This window comes from Chanos chanos, chromosome 5 (genome assembly GCF_902362185.1).
Source record: "Chanos chanos chromosome 5, fChaCha1.1, whole genome shotgun sequence".
Lineage (NCBI taxonomy): Eukaryota > Metazoa > Chordata > Actinopteri > Gonorynchiformes > Chanidae > Chanos > Chanos chanos.
This window is the reverse complement of record NC_044499.1, coordinates 23,316,264-23,335,605: the sequence shown is the minus strand read 5'-3', so window position 1 is coordinate 23,335,605 and position 19,342 is coordinate 23,316,264. Positions and strand designations below refer to the sequence as shown.

The following is a 19,342-nucleotide window of genomic DNA, read 5'->3' as shown; positions in this document are numbered from 1 at the left end:
GTCCAGATCTGGTGCTCATCCCTAACTGTTACACTGGTGAAGTGACCTGGATAGCATCTACAGTCAAAAGCACGTTGCTTAGTAACCAGATACTAATCACAGGCTGGTCGCTGGCCTCTTGGCTTTTCATTCTTTACACATACACAAGGACACATACTAATGGGCAAGAGTCAGGTGAAGAAACCTTTTTGTCTTGAGAGTAAGACAGCCAAGAAATTTGATAAATTTGTTTTTAATTGTTTTCTGGGGGGGGGGGGGGGGGATATAAAACTGTGAATATGAAGCACTAGTGACAGTTAGATGAGAATGTTACATATATATAAAACTGCAAGTTATATATTAAACTGCACTCTGCGAGGTGTCTTGCTGTAAAGCTTTGAAAATCATTGCAAAGATAAAGTGGACCTCAACAATCAGAGGAATTTTAAGACTCAGGTAACGGTATTTGTGCTGAAGAGCTTTTACAAGACGTAAAAAAAAAAAAAAAGTCTGAAACTTTGTAGCTACCAGTGGAGTTTTGGATGGGCTGTAATCAGAACACAGTGGGTTTAATCAAAGCTCTATCTTGTCTAATCTTCAACATCAGAAGAAAATTTTTCAGTAATCCTCAGTAGTCATCATGCTTAACTGTTGATGTAACGTATTACAGTTACCAAGAGAGAGTACTGAACGCTAAACCCAAACACACTCAAACAATTAATCGGTTAATGAACTGGCTGTCTCTGTATTTTATATCTGTTGTGTATGGGTGGCCTGTGGAAAATTTAAAAGAAAAAAATGATACAGTTAATCACTGAAGGAATTTTAGTGTTTTTAACCAGAGGTGCGATCTTTATTATTCAGTCAGATGCAAAAACTTGACATGCCAGAATGACTGCTATGGTATGAGCAGGACAAGGAAAAGATGTTTGAGGAAATTGGATGTATCTATGAAGGTGATATTCCTTTTCTTTGGAAACCCGTGCACATCTTTACATGCTCATAACCTGTGTTACTTTTGTATTTACATTAGAATTATTTACTAGTTCATTTTGACCCGTTTTTCTCACAGTTTTTAATAATCATGTCCTGGTGGTGTTGTGAGTGTACCTTCCATGCCACTACCCAAACTGTGGTGTGGTAGGGTCAGGACTAGTACATGTATCCTTCTGTACATGTGGTACTCATGACCTCAGCGACAGGCAGTGGCGGATTTAGATATGGGCAGCATGGGCAGCCTCCCAGGACGGCATCTTGCTGAAGTCGGCATGGGGCACCCGCACAAAACAGTTCGGAATGGTGACATTTGTGCAATTGGTTTTCTATCGCTCAATTGCACATCACATCAATGATATCATGTCACCGTGTGGGTCAGTTAACCTAGTTGGAGTGGGCATCCTGATTCTAGTTTGTGAGCTAGGCAAGCTACTGCCTGGGAAAGTCTCCCACTCAGAAGTACGAGATGGGGAGGGGGCAGGGGTAGGTTGATCTCAGGTCTCCCCACTGGAAGCCCCGAAGCCCGGGGGAGCGGAGGAATCAATGAAATAGCGCACCTCTAACTTTGTACATTACTAGTGCAGTTAGTAAAATCAGTCACACTGCAAAATGCTACCAAATAAACCACAATTTATTCGTAATACTGTGAATATACAGTTTTACAGACGTATTGCTGCATCTTTTCTGGTTTGTGTGAAATTGTCCGAATAAAAATTACAGTTAGTGGAGAGAGGTGCTTTCTTTTGTTGTTGTTGGGGTTGGGTGTGTGTGTTCGGAAAGACAAACAATTTTTGTTGGCAGGGTGGGGTGGGGCTGGGGTTCGCCCAAGGCACCATACATGCTAGAACCACTACTGGTGACTGGGCATGGTTTCATTTCCCATTGCACCTCCCGAGTGACCCACATCACGGTGTCTGGGTCCAAAAGAACAGAGTGAGGACTTGGGAAAGGTCAAGGTTGAGTAAGAGTGCTCATTAAGGAAAACAGAACAGAAAAGTATGTACAGACAGCTTAAGACTGGGATAGAGAGCAGATTAAACACAGAGATGTGAAAGGCAATGCAAGGCATGAATGAATGAATGAATGAATGAATGAATGAATTCAAACAAATTATAATATTCAAACATGTACAGCGTTAGGACAACCCATAGGGAGTATGATTTTCAGTTCCAGTTTTAACCCAGGCTGTGGGTTTTTCCTCAGGATATATTATCTGTGCTGATTTAAGGAAGCTCTTTTTTCAGCACAGACTCTGCAGAAGACTTACATTTATGACGCATATGCTGTAAACCTCATATTACAATTATCTTGTTCTTACCTGGCGTGAATAATCAATTATTATTGATTGAAACTTTGTTTGGTTGAAGCAAGTAATGATACCTCTTCATTATCATATGCTTTCCAACCAGCTAGCAGAGAAAACCTGATTGGCTCAAGACATAAAAAGAAAACAGGACATTCTGAGTGAAGGAGATGTTCTGCTTCTCAGTGTGGAGGATTCATGGTGTGAAATTGAAGGGATTATGTTTCTTTAATGGTGATAAGTGCACTTTTAATTGAGGGGACTTGTAAAGGTGTTGAGAAGAGAAGAGGATAAAGGAAATAATCGGCCCTCACATTTGCTGCCCACCATATGAAAACCCTGCTGCTCGAGAGGAGGAAAGAGGAAAGGGAACCTGATCATCAGCTGAGTCGTGACCTTGTAATCATGACCTACAGAGTTTCTTCTTTTTTTTGTTTAACTTTTCTAACCCCAGACAAAACTGTGAGCAAAAAAGAAATTCAGAGGAAATAAATTGTTGATTTTAAGTGCAATACAACACATCAGCATTGATTTGTTAAACAAATTTATTTACAATATTGTAAGTCATAAAATTGACCCTCAGATGAGAAAATACAACATTATATATCTAGTATATGCTGCAAGACTGATATGTAATATGAATCCAGAGTTTATTTGGCAAAGTTATTAAGTCAGATGTAAGCTGCGGTTCAGTTGATTTACCTGAAATGAATTTCCGTGTAACTACTCTTGTATGCGGGGGAAAATTAGGCATTCTGACTGTGGAAATTTATGAAAATAATCATACTGTCATTCATTTGTATAAACGTCCAGAGAATTATTCCTTGGTTTTTGGTCTTGTGTTTCTGAGAGAATGTCCCAGGCTGCAAGGAGATCAGAGGAACTGTTTTTGGATTTTGGCTCATCATAAGTATCTTCTATGGATGATTCCATATGTTAACCACACATGTCACATTGTTCATGTCAAAACCAAACCACCTGAAAGCTGAATACTCCCTCAGTTTACTTATACTGTCACACTGTACTGCTGCTGTAGGGAAAGAAAGGGGGCAGCACAAGCTTTTTTTCCCCTTTGGTTTGGTTCTGAGGTTTGTCTGAAAGGTGCTGTTGATAGACCAGCAGGTGACACTCTTCCCTTTGTATATAGCAGTGAAGTCTGGGCCCTAAAACTAATGGGGACTGTGCAATAAGACTGTCACTGTTTTGTGTCTGGGACTCTGACCCCCACAGTGAGAACGGAGATCCACTGACACCTGTCCGGTCAGCAGACTCATTTGCCCTGCTGTCCTGTCCAAATGCCTGGCTGATTGTCAGATCTCTAGACTATCAAGTTATTTCCAGTGTACAACTGGCATAAGCAGAAAGAAACTGCATAGGAGGTAGTGTGTGCACCATGACATCGTTTCCCTCGAGGATTCTACCACGCTGGCACTGACATGAAGAATCTCGGACAACTGTATCGCTCTTTCGTCAGCAGATTGCTCCTCTCATGACTTAATGTATTCTCTTAACTTCTACACAGTGCCTGGGGAAATAGATTCACCACTCCACACACCTAGACACTTTTCACATTTAATTGACTCAGAGCTAGGGACATTGCTGTTTTGTTTTGTTTTTTGCTTTTAGCATTGAATTTTTTTCCCCTTTTCAATCTGAAGACTAAAGTTTTTTTTTCTATCTTATGTTTACGCAAGTGTTTTGAAATTATTCGACAATAAGAAAGGTTTGAAAGAATAAAAACTGAAGAGCCTTTGTTGCACCACCCTGTTTAGATTTGACTGAAAAAACCCTGAGACCCAGTGTGTGCTGTAGATCTGGGTGAGTCAAGTGTTCAGTCTCTGACTACTAACATCAGAATGTTACTGTCTCTCCCTGTTTCTGTGAGCAAAATCATCTAGTTTCTGTCAAGTTAGAGGGAGACTGTTGATGAACTGCTATTAATTATGGGTACTGGCTACGGATTGTCAGCCGCACCTAATGAAGTTTTAGCTGTGTTGACTGTGCCATCTTCTTTGTCATCATCTGTTTATTTGCTATGTGCTATATGCTACACTATCCAAATTAACAGAATTAAAACATTTGGCTATCCATTATTTGGTTGTCTAAAAAATGAAGTTATGAAATTGTTAGGCAGATTTTTCCAATCAGTTATGTTAATGAAACATTTTGGTGGCTATGCCAATGTCCATCAATGGAATAGCTGCAAAACATGTTATGATGGTGATTCTTCTTCTTCTTCTTCTTCTTCTTCTTCTTCTTCTTCTTCTTCTTCTTCCTCTTCTTCTCATCCTGCAAGTCAAAATCAGTAGCTCTGGAACTGTGCCCTACCACAAAGTGAAAGCTGGTAATGCAATAACTTTTGTCAAGTGTCAGTCTGATTCTGTATGAGTCATTTCTCCTGCTGCAGTAGTGAGGGAAATAAGTGGGGATAAACACTGTTATGATTCTCTGGTGTGTTTGCTCTATTTGGATGCCTTCAAAAAGGTCAAGTAACCAGAACACGCAGACACGGGATTAACTAATATTAGTTGTAGGATAGTTCTTCAAGCTCCTTCTTGCAGAATATCGAACAATAAACAGTGCAATAAATCAAAATAGGACCATTTTGCTAGACTTCAGAAAAACCAAGTGTATAGTTGTTCCTCTGTCACCTCCTTCTGTTTACAGTAATCTCTTTTTGGCAGGTCATGTTAGTAGAATTCAAAGCAAAAACAGAACCAAGTCTTCAGTGCACTCATGTATGGAAACTTTTACATTCTTATTCACAGGAGTGAGGGAGAGTTTTGGTTGTTGTTGTTGTTTTTGTTCTCTTTTCTCTAATAAGAAATACATTCGACATCTGTTAGCAAATCCGTCTCTGGTAAATATTGAATGAATTGCTGGGATTCATTAAAATGCATTGAAAAATAACCATTGTGCGCTTACTCTGAGGTTGTCTTCTTTTTAGATTCAGGATCCAAAAGACTCTAGATTAATTCAGAAAGAAACAGTCATACACTCAAACTCACTCCTGGAATTTTGACCAGTGGAAGTCAAGAATTGTTTTGCTGTCTGTCCCACACCTGAAAAGGTTTTGAACTGATAATTTGGAGATTATCCCCTGTTAGTCTTCTCCCCATGGCCAGCTTTGATTTTCTCCCCTGTGGATGGAGAGGACACTGCCCTGTGAAGGCTGGGCTGTATTATGCTGTTACAATGGAAAATATATGTGAAAAGATCAAGTCTTTTACTTCTGTGTGAATCTGTCTGTAACTTTTTTTTTTTTAAGTTTATGCGGGGTCACAAACCATCATTAAATGTTTCAGTCACCTTTGAAGTGGGGAATCATTTAGAAATGAGTAATGAATTAGCACATCAAAGAGAGTCTATTTTATTAGAGAGTCATTGACCAGTTCAGCTTTTTTTGATGTCCAAAATCTTTTTATCAGTATTGTGCGCTGACAGCTCTTCTGACATGACACCAAAAAGACAAAAGTTCATCACATATGTGGCATAGTGATTTTTTAATGGTTTCTTTTACTCGTTTACAGAGACTAAAGAAAGTCTTTTCTTACCATGTAAATTAGAAAACCTTTTGGAGCAATGATTCAGACTTACATCATTGACTGGATCCTTTATATGCTGTATATGAATTCTCTGTCTCTCATAATTTGATATATAGTTTGCCAAATTGAGTAATGTATCTGTAAGCTCAGAAGAACTTTTAATGTTTTAACAGCTGCTGAATAATTAATGTAACTGCTTAAGGTGTCATCGCTCCAGCTGTATTTTCTTTATTTTTCCAGCCATAATTTCCCCCAGTATTAAACTGTAAATTATCCATACGTTTCTAAGATTGCTCTTGCATTAGGTTAATATTTGGAGTTGATGTATGCTGTTATCCGGACATTTTGTCTTGCAAGAACAACATACTGTTCATAAGACAACATGATCTCATGATGCTCAGTTGAACAAGGTCAAATGGTCATGAAGAATTAAACAGTTATGAAAGGGTACGGTTAGGCCAAGGGATTGGTTAGTTATGAAGGGGTATGGTTACGCTAAGGGACTGGTTAGTTGTGAAGGGGTACGGTAAGGCTAGAGGATAGGTTAGTTATGAGGGGGTAAGGTTAGGCTAAGGGATTGGTTAATAATGAAGGGATAAGGTTAGGCTAAGGGATTGGTTAGCATTCATTACTCTTCATAAGAATGTGTTTGTGTCATATTGTGGCAATTAGACTTTTCTTTTTTTTTCATTTTCACATGATTTTGTATTAGCAGTCTGTTCTAGAATTTAGGACTTATGATTGGCTCTTTGCAATTTCTACTTGGGGGCCTCACAGCAAGAGGGTTTCGGGATTGGTTCCCAGCCGGGTGGCCAGGGTCCTTTCTGTGTGGAGTTTGCATGTTCTCCCTGTGTCTGCGTGGGTTTCCTCCCACAGTCCAAAGACATGCAGGTTAGGTGAATTGGAGACACTACATTGCCCTTAGGTATGAATGTGTGTGTGAGTGTGTTTGTCTGTGTGTCTGCCCTGCAATGGACTGGTGACCTGTCCAGGGTGTTTCCCTGCCTTTCGCCCTATGAGCGCTGGGATAGGCTCCAGCACCCCCCACGACCCTAATCAGGATAAGATAGTGAGTGCTTAGATAGTGAGTGAGTGAGTGAGTGAGTGAGTTTCTACTTGACCTCTTTGGACAACTCTGAGGCCAGAGTTCTGTTTGCTTTTTGCTATGATAGAATGCAAGATGGTTCTACAGTAGTTGTGACACACACACGCATTGTATGATGTGCAGGCTGTAATATAGTTGATTATATAGGTAATGTAGAATTGATTATTCTTTATTAACTTTTGAAGCCCCTGCGATAGACTGGCGACCTGTCCAGGGTGTTTCCCCGCTTTTGGCGCAATGAGCACTGGGATAGGCTCCAGCACCCCCCGCGACCCTTATTAGGATAAGCAGCTTAGAAAATGAATGAATGAACGAATGAATGAATGGATGAATGAATGAACGAACTTTAAAGCAAATTATGTGTTGTGTAAAAGAAGTGTCAAATTAAAGACATAAAGACCCAAGAGTTTTGTTTCGACCTCCTGGGTCAATGGGAGAATGCAGTGGATTGTGGGGTGGATACATCAGCAGTGCTACTCATAGCCCTCCCTCTTGTTTCAAGCAGTCAGCTGTGACAGCACAGATAGAGATTAATATCAGTGACAGAGCAAGGGCCACTACTGAGGATTTTCACGTCTAAATCTTGATATCTTTTTTTTTTTGTGCGCTAATTGAGAACATGAAACATTTCAGAATTCAGAGTACGAACAAAAGCTGACGTCCCTTCGGCTTGCAGGGCTAGCGTAGTGGGGACGAAACTTTGACTGTAATTGTGACTTGTCCCCCAGAGCTGCTCTGCTCTCTCTTGGCCTGAATGGCATCATCTGAAGCAAGTTGCAGATAAATGTCACTGACTAGAAGTCGAGTTTCAAGGCAAGGCCATGTCTGGCGGTCTCATGTCCATGGTCCAGAGAAGCCTGTCCACACTAACGAACATCCGGACACGCATGGGACACTCCTGAGGTGACCCAAAAGAAAAAAGGAATGGCTTTCCTGACAAAGATCTGGCCATCTGAGAAAACACAGACAACCCAGTTTCAAAAGTGGCAAACGCCAGCTCATGTCTGTTCGTCTTCCTTTTTCAACTGTTTGAAAAAAAAAAACTAACACAACTTTTCCAACTACAGACAAACTTTGTGCTCTTGTGAAACCTTGTCTAACTGAAACAATACAGTCTAAAACCTTCCACACACCATCAATGTTCCTAAAGAGGTTTATATTAATTAAAAACATGATCCAGTTATACCAGGAGCACATGCTGTGGTTAGGGAATAAACCAAAGATGTAGCACAAGGTTTTATTTGGATAACAGAAAATTGAGCATATCAGTATTTGTTGATGTCTACTCACACTCAGATGTTGCAGAAATTTGGGAATCCTTGACTAAAGCACCTGGGTTCACACTGAATCTCGACAATGCAGACTGACAGATGGTATGTTCACACTGGTGACTGTGGACACAGACACACAGACTCCAGAGCTCTTCTGCTCCATAAACATGCATTTTAGTTTGGGAACAAAAATGGCCCATCACTGGTTTAAATGAGGTTGCTTTGGGAGAGGACAGAGAATATGAATGCCACTAACTGTTCATCGTCTTCACAGCATCTCCAGAATCTTTGTCCTCTGTGTTTGGTCCACTATGTCTGACTGAGCTAACTGTCAACATTAAGTACCACATGTCCCGGAGTCTTTTCAGCGCTTTGTCCAGGCAAAAACATTGTGTTGACAATAGATGACCAAAATGATGGTACCATTTTGCTCTTGGCTGACTTTTGTTACCCTGTCAGTTTGTAGTCTTTTTTATTTCTGCTAACTACGATGCCTGCAAAACAACCCCCTTTTTTCCCCCCTCCTGCCATTCGTAACAGAAAAAGGATTTAGTGTAACCGCTCCTCAATACGATATTTTAGGTGTCCCTGTATTTTCACCTGTGACAGGCCAGAAGTTCCCTGAACACAAATTGGACTCAGGAGGGCCAGGGTTAAGGAAAAGACAAACAACGAGGAGCCACGGAGACCCGAAGCACTGAAACAAGGGAAACAACAAGACAACTCTGGTCACAAGGGATTCATTAATTATATTAGGATTTCTTTTTTTTTTTTATAACTTGAGTGCTAAACCAGCACTTTCCCATGCAGGATTGCATTTAAGAAAAAGGAAAAGAAGAGGAAGAAGTAGTAAAATGATGACCGTGAACAAAGTTAGGGAAATAAACATCAGATATTAACTAAAGAAAGATTACTTAATCCTGATGAAGGGACTGGATTACAGACAGATCATTTAATCCCAGTGATGAGACTGGATTACGGACATATTATTTTATTGGATTAATTAATTCAGTCCATATTCAGTGACAGAATAGTTATAAAAGATAACAATCACGTTGTAACAAACATGCCAATAATAGGGAAAAAAATAATTCCTGCAGAGTTTCTGCATAAATTCTGCAATGAATTTTATGCATATGAGGTATGTTCATACAGACACGCATAATTATGACATATATTTTGGTCAATGAAATGGAGACTATTATTTATTAGAGTAGCATACATGACTAATTTAGAGTAATTAGCATGGTTCAGTCTCTGGGTGTCGCCTTTATTTAGTGTGACATACACACCACATGGTCATCTGGTCGGCATGGTGTTCAAAACATCTCAGATCAAGAAAACCCTCCAGAAACGGACATATCATGCAACATGACTGATTTACCAAAACTTAATGTTACATCTCAGGTCATCCAAATTCATTTTTGGCGAGTTTGCCAATGCAAACTATGTGTCTCATTATCAAAAGATCCCAGTTCTGTTTTGTAGATCACAATTTCATTCATGTATAGAACCTCTGAAACACTGCAGATTAGGACAAAGATACCAGTGGACTAGTGAACTTTACAGTCAACTGATTCAGTGCTGTGAAACCCATGAGTTACTGTACGCTCTGGACAGTTAAAGTGGTTTGACTAAAGCCTTTGTAAATTGTTTGCTGAGCCTTAGTCATACAGGCAGGGGTATAAGCAGTGAAGGTCACACAAGGGTCCAAGTAACAATTGGCATTGTAAATCAACTGGCCTCTTCCCACAGTGCATACCGAGCAAACAACAGGCAGGCCCAAAAATAGCCCAGTGGACAGGTCCGGCATGGTTGGCGCTTCTGCCCTGCCAGGACTCGTGGCTCAGATATTTCTGATAGGTTCTTTGATGGCAATCACCTGATATAGTCTTAAACAAATGCTGTTGTTATGCAAAGCAAGAGCCATTTTTAGTTTTGACTGACATCCCCATTTTTGGGTTTTGAAGGCTGATGCTGGCTCTGATTCTTACTCTATATTAAGTCTCTGCTGTCGTCACACAAGATGTAGAGTGAGTCCACTGTGACTGGAGTACTGGACTTTCTAGAAGGGAGACACTGTGGGGATCTTTTCCAAAACTATGTGTTCAATGAAGTGTAAACTGCTCTACCGACTTCTCTCTCTCTCTCTCTCTCTCTCTCTCTCTCTCTGTCTCACACACACACGCATATGCAAACACTAATTGATTTTCTATGCCAGTAGACCATTCAGTAAAGGCTTCATCTTCTAGGCCACATTCTAACCTCTACTGAATGCTAACAGGAAACCTCAGGTTATGACTTTGAACCCAAATGGCTATGAACGCACAGTTAAATCACAGTAATAATTCCTTGTAAATTTTATTTTCTTGTTTGACAGACATCAGTCATCAGCTCATTTGAGTGATAATCTAATGCTGATTTCTTTAGTTAAAACTTTATCCTTTACACAGGCATGGTTATAATCTCTAAACTCCTGTGTGTAATTACTGGATTAAGTTCTGTCCTGTTAATACCATTCTCCACAGATTCATACAATACACCAACCTGAGCTTTCCTCAAGCCGTGGAGCCTTGACTGTGGAGCCACTGATAAATCATTTATGACCATGAAATCTCTCGCGTCTTTCTCCTGTCACAAGCCAAATGTTTGCATTTAATCTCATTGTGAACATTCTACTAGACTGCTGCATGACTAGTTTGTGAAAGCTGTGTCCAGCAAAAACATTATCAGTTTTCAATAATATATGTCCATTACAGACACATACAGTAAAACATAGTGATTAATGAACACTGAATGAAAAAATCATTAGATACAGCAATACACGGACACGGACAATACACAAAAACACAGGATTTCTGCAATTTCCTGACCACACACACACACACAGATGCCCCCCACCACACACACACACACACACACACGCACACACACACACGCACACCAAAAATAAGCAGTGGATTTCATTTTAATAAATTAACCATTTAATCTGTTTTCTTTTTTCTTTATTTATTTTACCTCATTTATTCATTCTGTGACAATAACTTAAACATTCTTTAAATGAACACATGATCAAAAGGTAATGTCAAACTTGAAAAAAAAAATAAAAAAAAAATAAAAAAAAGGTAATGTCAAACTTGGAGCATCTTATCCAATTGTTTTGCCCCTTGTTCAGTTTTGAAGTTACATCTATGTAAGGATCACTCACACACTACATTACGTGAGAGAGTACAATCAGTATTTCTTAGTCTGAGTTTAAAGAGTCTCACAGCATTGTGCACCAGATCTCAGTCCTTAATTAAAGAAAAAAAAAAACATTTAGCAGCCAATGAAGCTAATTTAGCGGCGTTTGGTAAATGAAACCATCGCTAAGCCCCAGTTTGAACGCCCAGAGTAAAGAAATAGCACATTGATCACTTTTAGTAATGACAGATCACACTCTCCTCTCTCACTCCTCTCTCAGCAAAGCTCTTTTCGGGAGGGAGAAGATGGGCCGTTCTGGCTTCTTGAGGAAATCTGTCAATGAGGGAGTGAGTGAGAGAGAGAGAGAGAGAGAGAGAGAGAGAGATGTAGATAGACAGATCAGTGAATAATCTCTTAGAAACTCCTCCTGGGATCTATCATATAAGTTAGTATTTTAAGAGAAATGGTCTAGTTTGGATGCTTGTTGCGTCGTTTTGTTTGAACATGATTTAAACTCTAATCAAAGAGGTTTTGACCTCCATTCAGTTAGCATGCAAGTTCATTCACTGGAGCTCTCCAGTTGACTCCTAATAAGCTCCAAAAATGGTCGGTGTGAGTGTGAATCTATGTGTCTGTGTGTCTCCAGTCGCTATTTTAATGAAATGGCCCCAAACAACACGGGTGTCTCAATCACCCACTGGCTCTTGTCTGAGGGGATTCCTCACAGGCGAGGCAGGGAGAAAGAAACCTTCGTTTGTGTTTGCTGGGTAAATGGATGAAGTGATTGCTCTTACTGTGACATTTTGACCTAAAAATAAAAATGCAGCCTTATAAATTGGAAATCTTCTGGTTGGACATGTTTGGCGGGGGGGGGGGGGGGGATGGGGGGTGATGGGGGGCATTCAAGTGACTGAAAAATTCAAGGATACTTTAAACTCTTAGTAAAGTGGGTAGGCTTTCTTTTTTTTCTTTCAAGGCATTTTGGCTCATTCGTGTTTATTCAATCATTCTAGTGCCTCGGTGGTTACAGATTGAGACCGACAAGTGGCCACCTGTGTTCTTGGGGTCTGGCTATCAACCCAAAATTAGCTGTCCTGCTGCTCCGACAGTAGGTTCTGCATTCAGAGAGTAGCAGAGAGTAGTGTGTGAGAGAACAGAGATCTCAAATAGAAGCAGAATGTGCATGCCCTTTTATAGTCTTCCTCTTTGTCACTGGCATCCTTTTGTGGAGCAGAAGGGGGCGGGAGTGTACCTGGGAACCTGTGGATAAAGAGACGACAGGCCGTGAGGTCTCCTCTACCCAGAGTGTGTCTTCCCCTCTGCTGTGTCACCTCTTTGTCTCTCCTTCGGAGTCAGTGTGTGTTTTGTCGCCATGGCACCCAAGAAGAAGGAAGAGCCTAAACCAGCTCCAGCACCCAAGCCTCCAGAGCCTGAGCCCCCCAAAGAGCCCGAGTTTGACCCCAAAGCAATCCAGGTAACATTCACATACATTTAAAGACAAAATGGGAAAAAAGGGGGAAAATGTGTTGTTCCAACAAGGGACAACTTGTTGGAACTTTACTTATCCATAGGAGAATGGATAAGTAAAAATTGAAAGCAGTTTCTGAGGAGGTTTGTCTCTCTCTAAGTGAAACTCTGAACATAGCATATGAAATACAGCAGCTTGATCTTTTGCTTTGGGTATTCTTTCACTGAGCATAGGCATTGCTGACTCTTCAAATGCCAAGAATCACAATGAAGACAGAGAGAGGGAGAGGGAGAAAGAGAGAGAGAGAGAGAGAGAGAGAGAGAGAATGAAGGTTTGGTTCTGCTATGACAAAAGCTACTATTACAAACAAGAGGGAGATTGTAGTCTTTGTTATTGCAATGCAGCATGTCAATACTGTTATATCATATTATATTATATTATTTATTTATTTTTCCTTTTCATCCAAAAGATTAGAAAAACAGAAAGGTCCTTTATCTTTGCATCAGTTTTTGTATTGAATTTCCAGAGGGTAAATATGACCTTCTTCACAGGGCTAATTGCAAAGCCCTTGTCATTACATTTGGGTCTCTCAGTGATAGGAGCGGGTCTATTTTTGAAGTACATCAGAGACACCGTGTGACACAGCATGTGAGGTGCATGCAGAAAGAGATGTCCTGCCACTGTGCTTAGGAAAGCTTCTTAAAAGATGAAAAAAGACCAGTAGCAGACATGGGTAGTCAAGAGGCACTGCCTCAGATATGTCCAGCTCTTTGCCAGCAATTAGAAATATGAATATGTTCTTTTGGCTTCTAATGGTTTCCGGTAAAAGATACATTAGATTTGATTATATGTGTTTTGTCCTGGTTTGTTTTGTTTTGTTTTCAGTCTATGAGGTAGGCAGCTTAAGTTAGAATGTGGAGTGACACACGCTTGTGGAAATAATTATTTTCCCTTCACATTGGTCAAATGTTGAGTAGTTTGACTCTTTTAGTTTTTCATCTCTCAAAAGTTTAACAGCCAGTCTAACTTCACAAATACTTCATCTCTGATTCCATATCGAAACTCCGTCTCTACATCATTCTCTTTTACGTATACTGTATCAAATAATTTTCTCAAAGCTATTCGTGTTTGGTTTTCCTGGCATAGTTGAAAAGTTCACCACATGGTTCATGTTTAAGAGAGCCTGTAGAACAAAAGATATTCTAGTGTTGGACTAACCCCCCACCCCCCACCCCCCCTCCAACCCCTGGTCTTTCTCTTTTTCCAGAGGTTAAAATTTTTGGGGTTAGGAAGCCACTATATGTATTCCAATGCAGTGAGGTTGAAACCACACAATGTGATTCTCATTATAGAGTTTCACATAGGACCACCCACTTATGGAACTACTCAGCGCTGAGAAACCACTAAGAGAGAGAGAGAGAGAACTCTCTAGAACATTTTCTATACATTTACAAGTGCCATATCCATCTACTGATCCAACAGAAACAAACGTCTTGACGAGCAGAGAGTAATGTCTCAAAAGTTATTACTATAAGTCATACTTTGACCCTGCAGCAAAAGAAAGAAAAAAAAAGCCCATAATGCTGCTAGGCAACGAAGTACAGTTGAAAATATGAGATATTTGTTTTCATCAATGGCTGATGTGGAGCGTGGGATCCAGGCAGTAAATGGTTAGGCTGGTTAGTGTTTCAGTCTCACAGGGAATTTTGGTGGCCCCTAAAACTTTTCCATTATTTCCAACTATTTCTGACCATTGTTCTCTGTGCTACCAAACCTAGAGCTGTAAACGTGTGAATGTACTCTCCTTTAGAAATACAATACTTGAAAACTGTCACGTATTAATCGATACATGCTACTCTTTTTTTTCGCACAAGGCCACTAAATAGAACTTTGTGGGTGTTCTTTCAATGACCAAAAAATAAATATGAGATATGTCAACATTTTTCTCCTTTTTAATTCTAAAGGTGCCACACAATGATTGAAGGGGTGTCAGGCAATATTTCCATAAACATTGTTCAGTGTAAGTATTAGACACACTAATCAAACTGTAACAAACAATACAATCAGAGAACAATGTTAAATCCCAGCTGCTTAACTAGGATTGAAAATTACCCCTGAGCTTAGAGATAGACAGACAAAAAAAAAAGCCCGCATCATGTTTCACGGTGCTTCTATCACTTCCCAAAGCTTGAGACCCTGACCCCACACTAAGCTCCCGATAAAATGACATTGTTGGTGTCAAGTGTGTGTTCACACCCATGCAGCTGCTCGTGCGCGTGTGTTAAAAGACCCTGTGGGTGAAGGACAGTCATAAATTTACTCCGAACAAAAGCTCTGATCAGGGAGCAGGGATAATATGGTGTTACTAAAGCTGGAATGATCCTCTAAGGCAGAAAGGCTAAGTGAAAAGGTCATGCTCTCCTGAGACCCTGTTTCAGCGAAATAATTATCGAAGAGGCTGTATCAGCAAGTAATTAATTCGAAAACGCACCGGGAGGTTATCGCAAATGAAAACAAGTGCAGAAAACAAAAAACACAAATAAAAGAGAAATACTGATTCCGAAGTTGAGTAACGTTCTTACTTACTTTCTTTCTTTCTTTCTTAGCTGGAGTTCACTCCCGAGCAAATTGAAGGTAAGTCATTTCATTGCTTGGGGTTTCGTTGAAAAGTAAAATATTACAAAATACGAAATTACATTCACATTGGATAGCTGGGTTCAACCGTTCGTTTGCCTGTGTGAGGTGGGAGTGATCTTCGAACGTATTTAAATCAACCAACTTTTTTTTTTACTCCTGTCTTTCTGAAATGTATGAGAAAAGATAAGTGAGACTGGGATGTGTCAAGAAATGTGTCAAACCCATTAGCTCCTCCAAAAGGAGCATGCTGCTGGTCAACAGCGCACCGTCTTTAAGTTCAGGGCAATTTAGCTCCATGAGAGAAAACTGAGAGAGATCATGTTTGGAACTGATTATTCGCCGATAATCATGCCCGCTAACGAAATGGCACAGACGCTTCCTAAGGGCAGAAGCGGAGAAGAAAAAACACTTCAAACTCTCCTAATGTTAGGCTTTTGAGTCCAGCGAGATGCAGGCATCCACCTGGTGGCACACTGCTGACTGTGATATTTTTCCGTGTGTTCACGAGCGTAACGACGCCGGCCTGTCGGATGTCTCCCTCTATAAGAGGCATCGACTCATTGAGTCTTTGTGTATCAAAGTGAGTGTGACTATGTGAGAGTGTGATGCAGGGTTGTGTTTTTAAAAATGGAAACAACACCCAAGCGATACCCCCGCCGTTTTTCTCATCTACAGATTTCAAAGATGCGTTCCAGCTGTTTGACAGGACGCCGACCAACGAAATGAAAATCACATACGCGCAGTGTGGCGATCTGATCAGAGCCCTGGGACAAAACCCCACCAACGCTGAAGTGATGTACGTCCTTGGCAAGCCCAAAGCTGAAGGTTAGCCCGTGAGATTCCGTCCTCCCCGTGTGGGAACAGTCGGTGGCGGTGCGAAATACGGTGGAAAAAACATGCTTTTCCAAACATTTCTACCCCATAAAGTTGCCCACACTTTTTACAGCATAACGCAAGTACTGGAATTACTGATAAATAGTTTACAGAAGAACTGAAGCTGTTTCATTCTCCTCAAAATCACTTCTGAAACCATTATTGGCTTACTGGATTTTATTTAAGTCAGTTTGGATATCTAAAATGAATTATTGCCCTGCTGGAAGACCAATTTTTAAGTTATCTTTATCCTGTTAAGCATTTCTTAATAGCTCAGGACATTTGCTGCACATTGAAATCATCCCATCCAAAGCTGTTTAGCACAATCTAGCATAAATTCATTTTCCATCAGTAATTTCCATCACGGCCATTGTCTTCATGTCCATGAACCCAAGCAAGAGACTAGACATTGGTCTGCTGGTGTGTGTTCACATGTGGTTTTTACTGCTGTCAGATATGCAGGTGAAAATGCTGGATTTTGATCAGTTCCTGCCCATGCACCAGCACATCTGCAAGGCCAAGGACCGCGGCACATTTGAAGACTTTGTTGAGGGTCTGAGGGTGTTTGATAAGGAGGGAAATGGCACAGTCATGGGCGCTGAGCTTAGACACGTCCTGGCCACCCTGGGTAAGGCAAACATCCCTTAAAGGAACATTTCTCAAGCTAAGGGCGGTGGGTTAGTGCCGAGGAATCAGCTAAGTCCCTGTTGCCTTGACTGAACCTCCTGCTTTGAAAATAGTAACATTTTATTCAAGATTCTAGAATGTAAAGCATTCGCGCCTGTGAGAACTTGTTTAACATTCTAGAATCTTGAATAAAATGTTACTATTTTCACCTGGCAAGTGACAGAAGCACTGAGCATAATTTGACCTGTGGCCCATGTTTTGAGAAACGCTGCCTTAAACCACTATGATAACTGACCATGACTGCCAACTGACATAATCCTGTTTCTTTTTTTTTCATTAATCTTTAAATGTAGGATCCATTTTTTTTCATGTTCAAGAATAAGGACTGTACTCTTCAACAAACAAACAAAAAAAAGGCACTTTCTAGCAATTAAGAAAATGGTTCTTGTCATCGGCAAACGAATCATTTTTTTTTTTTACAACTTATTCAGTTCGTATAATATGCAGTGTGTATTTATCAAGTCTGTTCATAGTTGGATTTATGTGCGTGTGTTGTGTTACTCTTTGTGATGTAAGAGCTTAAAAAAATGGTCATGGATAATATATTCTGCTCTCTCTCTCTCTCTCTGTCTCACTCTGTCTCTCTGTGTGTTTGTTTGTGTGTGTGTGTGTGTCTGCGTATCTGTGTGTATTTGTGTGTGTGTAGGGGAGAAGATGAAGGAGGATGAGGTGGAGCAGTTAATGGCCGGTCAGGAGGATGCCAACGGCTGCATAAACTATGAGGGTGAGAATTGATTGATTAATGCTGAACTGTCATATGACAAATATCAGATTATCACTGAACTATCATATAGCAATTAAATATTAGCACCATATTTTACTACAAACCTCTTTTGACCTCCAGATGATTTCACTTGACCTCAGTCTTGTGGAGTAAGCTAGTTGTAACAGTTTTTAAACTGAATATATACTAAATAGCTGGTGCCATAGACAGCTGAATGTGGCCTCAAAAGGTTTAATTCGATGAGACCTGTCAAATGAAAAGTGGTCACTGCTATTGATTCATCTTAGTGTGATCGGTGCCAATCTATTAAAAAGATTGAAAGCTGCCTTTTAACGGTCCTTCATTTTGTTTTTCCATAGCTTTTGTGAAGTACATCATGGCTGGTTAAAAAGGTAGGACCAAACCCTTCATCGGTTCTGTCCTTTTTCAACTACACAAACATTTTTCAGTCTGTTATTATCAGCAGTAGTATGACCTCAAACTCTCTCTGTCTCTGGGGACCACAAGCTGTTCCAGAGGGGGGTTTTGTGCTTAGGTTTTTTTTTTAGGTTTTTTTTTTTTTTTCAGTTTAGCCTTGTGCTAGCAGACCTTATTTGGTTCATTAGCTGATCGTCAAGTGTTTGATTGGCTGAGTCAGCTGGACAAGGGTGGGGTGTGTGAGACAGTGGGAGGTGTGAGACAGTGGGAGGGTTAGAAAAACACTCCTTGAGGTTATGGAAACACTGGCTGAGGAAATGCTAGATGTTAAGGAAGCATAATGACTATGCAAAGTAACTTCACTAATGCACAGTTAATTGTATTACTATGTATAATGTAGTTAATACATATAACTGTCTCCCCTAACAGATAATCAAGACATGACAGCTGGGAACAAAATGATTTTATATGTCTTTCCTGCTCCAGTTGTCTACCACTATGCTGTCACTCTCTGGGTTGCTAGGACTCTTCGACACTGTTCAAACTGTTTTTTTTTTCCCTTTCTCTCTTTTTTTTAATTTTGTTTTGTTTTTAATTTCTTCCCAGCTTGTTCAGACTAAAATTGTATGACTGTATTATGCATCACCATTGTTCATTTTTTGGATCAAAATAAAAGAATGATCTTAAAATTAAATTTCATGTTTCCTGGAAAACTGCCCCAAACCCTTATTTCAATCAGTTCTAACCCTTGGCTCACACCAATCCACAACTGCATGTTTTGGCAAAGTGGTAAATGGAAGCCCTGATGCAGAAAAGCCGAAATAAAGCAATGCCCATGCATATGTTTTCACTGACTTTTTTGACCACATGTGTAAATACTGCGATGATGACATCATGTTTCACCACATAGCATTGTATTAGGTGGTGTGTGCTGTTGTAGTTGGAACAGCATCTGATTTTTACACCAGGAAATAAATAACAAAATCAATATGTCATTGTGGCCTGGGTTTCAGCTGAAAAGCTATGATAAAAAAAAGGAAAGAAAACCACACTAGCTCTGGTACCACTTCATGACCTGATAATCCAGACCCTCCTGATTTCAAATGCCAAGGAGCTTAACCAAAGCCCAAAGCAGGCATGTAACTAAATAAAAG

General features: G+C 40.2%; 1 protein-coding gene across 1 annotated transcript; it reads left to right on the top strand.

Moving 5' to 3' along the window:
• Positions 1-12,754: 12,754 nt before the first annotated feature.
• On the top strand, positions 12,755-18,641 carry myl13 (myosin, light chain 13). The gene is made up of 7 exons (XM_030773278.1): positions 12,755-12,856; positions 15,457-15,484; positions 16,163-16,312; positions 16,815-16,988; positions 17,694-17,771; positions 18,131-18,163; positions 18,618-18,641. The coding sequence occupies exons 1-6, from the start codon at positions 12,755-12,757 to the stop codon at positions 18,157-18,159; spliced, it is 561 nt and encodes a 186-aa protein (XP_030629138.1). The 3' UTR covers positions 18,160-18,163; positions 18,618-18,641.
• Positions 18,642-19,342: the final 701 nt, after the last annotated feature.